The sequence below is a fragment of the Carassius gibelio genome, chromosome A21, assembly GCF_023724105.1.
Source record: "Carassius gibelio isolate Cgi1373 ecotype wild population from Czech Republic chromosome A21, carGib1.2-hapl.c, whole genome shotgun sequence".
NCBI lineage: Eukaryota > Metazoa > Chordata > Actinopteri > Cypriniformes > Cyprinidae > Carassius > Carassius gibelio.
In genome coordinates this window covers 10657030-10662677 of record NC_068391.1, presented here as the reverse complement: position 1 = coordinate 10662677, position 5648 = coordinate 10657030, and the positions used below count along the sequence as shown (strand labels likewise).

At 37.1% G+C, this 5648-nt stretch overlaps 1 protein-coding gene across 1 annotated transcript; it reads right to left on the bottom strand.

Annotated features, from left to right (window-relative positions):
* Positions 1-4276: 4276 nt before the first annotated feature.
* On the bottom strand, positions 4277-5224 carry LOC127942296 (putative gustatory receptor clone PTE03). The gene has a single exon (XM_052537975.1). The coding sequence runs from the start codon at positions 5222-5224 to the stop codon at positions 4277-4279; it is 948 nt and encodes a 315-aa protein (XP_052393935.1).
* Positions 5225-5648: the final 424 nt, after the last annotated feature.

Below are 5648 nucleotides of genomic sequence, written 5' to 3'. Positions count from 1 at the left end.
TTGCTTGCTTCAGTGAAAGTATAACGTGCCAAGCGTTGTCGACTCGTACATTACACGTCACGCGCTGATGTCACGTGTCGTTACGGGATCTTCAAGGGTTGTGTGTGAAAGCACGCACATATACCGGGTCATCACTGGCAGTGTGAAAGTGCCAAATCTAGCGACCAGGGAACAATTACAGGAACACTTTACCCCTGTATTTGCCGGAATGGCAGTGTGAAAGGGGCTTTAGTCACACCAGGTGCAAACTCCAGAAAGGAGGGGTCACAGAGAGGTCTTGAAGTCACCAACTCTCTTCAAGGAAGAGATGGCCAAAAAGAACAGTCTTAACTGTGATTGTAAGCCTGACAAAAACTTTGGTTCCGGTACTGTGTTGCGGTGCAATTCTATGTATAAATGATCAGAATCCACAACAAGTATTTGTCTTGTCACATTTATATCATAACATGGTGTCAGAAATAGTGAATAACGAATGCCAGAGAGTTTGTGTAAAAATGCCACCCACGGTGACTCTCCTGTATGGAGAGTGGCAGAGGAGCGAGCGCTCGAGAGACACATGCATGCAGGACAAGTGCAGAAAAGCAGAGTGCAGCAGAGCAGCAAAAAGTAGGTCAAAAAGACATGTTATCATGTTATGATATACATTGTTGACACAAAGTAAGAGAATTCTGAGAGTTTTCCCATCATGGAGAAGTTAAATACGCTATCGTCTATGCAGCTTGACGGTAGGGCTGCGTGATTAATCGAAATTGAATCGAAATCACGATTTGAGATTTGTTAATCACAAAAGCCTGTGATGTGGACATGATATTTTTCTGTTCCGGAGCATATGCATGACTGCCAGCCTTAAGTGGCAGTCTTACTAATCAATAGAGTGAGCGCACCTCCGTTCACCCCAATCAGCACTGCTCTAACCAACTGCGTAAACACCCACCATAAGAAAAAAAAAAAAAGAAAAAAAAAAACACGAAAGCAGGAGAGAGACAGAGTGGGATTATGGCTTCTACAGGGTCAGATCAATAGTTAGGCAAATTAAAACTAAAGAAAAATGTTATGTCACTTAAGCTTCAAAAAGACAAGACGACAAACATAAATAAAAGATAACTTGCAAGAGCTGCGTCACAATGGATATCAAGAGCATCCCTTATTGCATGTTCACTATTCCCAATTCAGCAAGTGTGTTTGCTAGTTTCAGTCCGGCGGCGTTCACATTTTCCCATCCAGTGCCACGTCGGTTAATTAGCAAATGTATTTGCGCTCATTTTAGCGACAATGTGTGTGCTGGTCTAACGAAGCGGTGTGTTCAGACGCATTGCTGGTGCAATGTTATTTTAAGGAGCTGAAAGTAGACTGCGCCATAGACCAGCTCAACCTAGTCTAAAGTCTGGCGCAATGTTTTTTTCTTTGTTATTTAAAGAGCGTACACACTGCTTATTAAACGCAAGGATGCACAGCAGCACACAAACATGCCAAATATAAAATATTTTTGTAGGCTAATTAAATTTCACCGTGTAAATAGCAAATCCATCATGGCACGAGCGCAACTGGCTCTTAAAGGGATAGTTCACCCATAATGACTCACCCTTGTGTCGTTCCAAACCTGTAAGATCTCCGTTCATCTTCTGAACACAGTTTAAGATATTTTAGATTTAGTCCAAGAGCTTTATGTCCCTCCATTGAAAATGTGTGTACGGTATACTGTCCGTGTCCAGAAAGGTAATAAAACATCATCAAAATAGTCATTGTGACATCAGAGGGTCAGTTAGAATTTGTTGAAACATCGAAAATAAATTTTGGTCCAAACAAATAATTTAGTTTTGATAAAAAAAAAAAAACGAAGCATGGCATGGAGCTAGAGGACGCAGTGTCTCGTTCCCTACTCAGGGAACCATGGTTACATTCGTAACCTGAGACGTTCCCTTTCAAGGGAACATAGAACTGCGTCCTCTAGGGGGCACTATGGGGAACAGGATACTCATGCCGCCATGCTGCGAGGAGTGCAGGTCAGAATCATGGTGAGCACTAAGTACCAACTCTACCATTACCACGGGAGTTGCCCCTGGGATGTTCAGATGGCTGTCTGTGACAGTACCTCAAGGCCTCATATACATACCCAACTTAATTGTTAGAATGTAGAGAGAAAAAAAAACACGCCAAAGAAAAACACTCTGACAAACTAAAGATATGTATTAAATTTACTTGACTAAAGTAAAAATACTTCACTACTGTCCACCTCAGCTTACAGGCTATGAGTCAGAATCGCCATACTGTCTTTGCAAAGTTGTAATTGGCCCACTTTATAAAAACACTGGCATTGTAGGTTACTCTTCCAGGCTACTCATCCTCCGTAAAATGCTCTGCACACATCTGAATATTTGGGCTGAAATATTCTGGAACAGTGTTAGGTACAACTTAACCAGTGATTTCTAGATTTCTTTTGAAAGGCCAAACAAAGTAGTGTCTCTTTTACAACAAAACACACAGTCTCTCCACAACATGGTGGTGTTGGCAACAGAGAATAAAAGTTACACCTTCTTTCTCTGAGTGAACATTTTTTATGCAAATCTTCCCATATTGTGACGTAGATGTGGGGGCATGTTAGAATGAGCTGTTTTAGGAGGGCGTGGTTGACTCAGATTTTATAAAGAATTTGGCTTTGGATTTGAGACTTTAGTCTTTGACACTTTACAGATCTTCTTCATTCACCAAGAGCTTGTAACACTCCAAAGAGAAAGGAAAATTTGAAATCACATCATTTGACACCTTTAAAACAACATACTGTAATGCAATCATGATTTCAAAGAGTGATTTCAGGTTGATTGGGACTGTTTTCCAAGCCAACACAAAAAGATTACCAATCATTTGACTATCTATCGATATATGATCACTTTAACTATCCTAACAACAAAATAATAACATGGGCTACTGTATAGTTATATCATCTTAAACTGACTCTCGAAGTACAAAATTGCTACTAACGTAACATCAATGCAAGAACAAAATGTATGCAACTTAAACTGGATAAGGAGAAGTCATTAAAGAAGCAGGTTAAACTCAAAGCTCATGCAGTATTTACTGACTGTAAATGGAAACGTCAGTCATCAGATGCACACGTGAACACTGCGCTTTGCATGAATCCTGCTGCAACCATCCTTTGTCAAATGATAAGCACACTACTATATCACAATTTTATTTTCTGTTCAATTAGTGTTCATTACAAAACTGTGGGGGGACAGATTATATAATGACCATTCATCATTGTAAAATGTATATTTGATCTAGAGTGCAATAAAGAAGACAAATTAATCAGTTTCAAAGTGAGGAATAATTGACAATTTGCCATTGAATTATTAGAAAAAATAATATATCATATAAAATAATGTGTCTCTCAACAGTCTTCTGCAGCGGCATCTCTAAACAGCTCTTTTATTACCCTGTTAGTGAGAAATGTCATGTTTAGCCTTTAAATTGCCACACTATATAGGCAAAATAATAAAATTGTCAGTGCAGCAACAACACCTTTTTGTGGAAACTGCGTGACCGTTATTACTGTTAACTATGCGAAGTGACAATCTGTCAGGAAGCTGAACCCCCTCCCGACATTGCCCCCCCCCCCCCCTCTTTTGCCCCATGCACAACTGAACTCAATGTGATTTTTACATCATACTGTACCAGCCTATTTGACAGAAGCACGGCAATGAACATAACGCATGCGACAGACCAGCATAAGATATGAAAAATGTTGATAGTGTCTAAAAGGTGACAAACAGCCACATATCTACTATGGAACATCACTGTTGAAGCTGTAAATTTAAAGAAAAAAACCTGTACATAACAAAGTTCTACAGAGCAGGAGATCACATATGAATTTAATATTATATCAGACTGAAATTTAGGGATTAAATCCTGAGGCTTCATAAATACCATTTACACACAGATGACCGAGAATAATAAAAAGATTTACATTAGTATATATATATATAAATTTTCTTTTTTTATGTAGGTTTATAACTCTATAATACTTAATATCCTTAAAATAAAATATTAGTAATTTAAATAGTGTTCTGACATAATAGTCGTGCAGCTGGAAGGATCGGATCTAATGCAATTGACAACATTAGACTGTGTGTTTATTAGATTCACAGCAGATTTTTATTTTTCCACACAGCACATCACACTTTAAATATGTTTGTTAAAATCACACTCTTTCTCACAGTTTGTCACAATTCATTGTTAAAGCCAGTTGCATTTTACATGTATCAGTTTTAGCACATAATTAAATTTTGATTGTTAGTGAAGCATTTACTCTTGATGCAACACATTGAGTGAAAACTCTTTTGCGCACTGCTCTAATATTTAACCCATAGATTAGAGGATTGAACACAGGCGGAACTATCACCAGTTCTAGAGCCAAAAAATTACGCAAACTCTCTGGAATGTCATTTGCACCATATCTACTATACATGATATCAAAAAGATAAGCAACAGTGAAATTAATAAGTGAAAATATGTGTGGCAGACACGTTTGCCAAAATTTCTTTCTGTTTTCTAAAGAAGATTTACATGCAGCGATTAGTTTAAAGTAGGACACTATGATAAAAACTATAAAGCTTAAAAATATGACTGTCATGGCATATCCTAAGACATTGTTAACAAAATTTGATGTACAAGACAGTTTTACAATTGACCAGTTATCACAATATAATTTGTCAATGTGATATTTACAAAAGGGCCTTAATTTTGATAACAGGACTGATGCAATTGAAAATGTGTTTGAAACAACCAATGAGAGCAGAACTAATTTTACACAGGTGTTTTTAGATAATTTGGAATGATAGTCTAAAGGTTTACATATGGCTACGTATCTGTCATAAGCCATCACTGTTAATATTGTGATCTCAGAGAGAAAAGAGCTGTAGATAACAAAGGTTTGCAAAGTACACATGTTAGAGGAGATCACATATGAATCCAGTATTAAATCAGACAAAATTTTAGGGTAGAATCCTGAGGCTCCATAAACCCCATTTACACACAGATGACCCAGGAATATGTACATTGGTTCATGAAGAGCTTTCTCCGTGACAATGACCATAACAAGACGAATATTAATTGACAAGATGAGCACATATAATGCAAGAAAACAAATAAAATATACATGCCTATATGATTTAGTTTCTTTTGGCACCATAAGTGTCAATATCACAGGATATGTCACGTTGTCCATCATGGTATGGATAGTCCTTCAAATGACATTAAATTAACAAATGTCTGTAGCATTACCAAACATAAAACAATATTAATCAAAGGTCAGTAAAACACATAACTAAAACAGACATTTAATGAGGCTTCAATTATCGTTGTTACCTAAAGAAATAATGCAACCACAGTCAGAAAACAAGGAAAACAAACATACAGAATCCACAGGTGGTTGCAAAACAGAAAAGTAGTGAGGACTTTCTACGTTTTATATTTACCGATTTGTCATTAGGGAAATATGTAAGAGATATTATAAAATTTCTTGGGATTAATTATGCACTCATGGGCAACACTTTGCAAAGACCCTTAATTTGTTTAAATAAATATCAAATTTACCAACAATGCATATTTAATGCAAACAACCCCACACATGCTGTAAACATTTGTGTGCA

Coding starts and splice junctions, on each gene's coding strand:
- LOC127942296 (XM_052537975.1), bottom strand. CDS start 5,224: ATGGACAACGTGACATATCCTGTGATATTGACACTTATGGTGCCAAAA.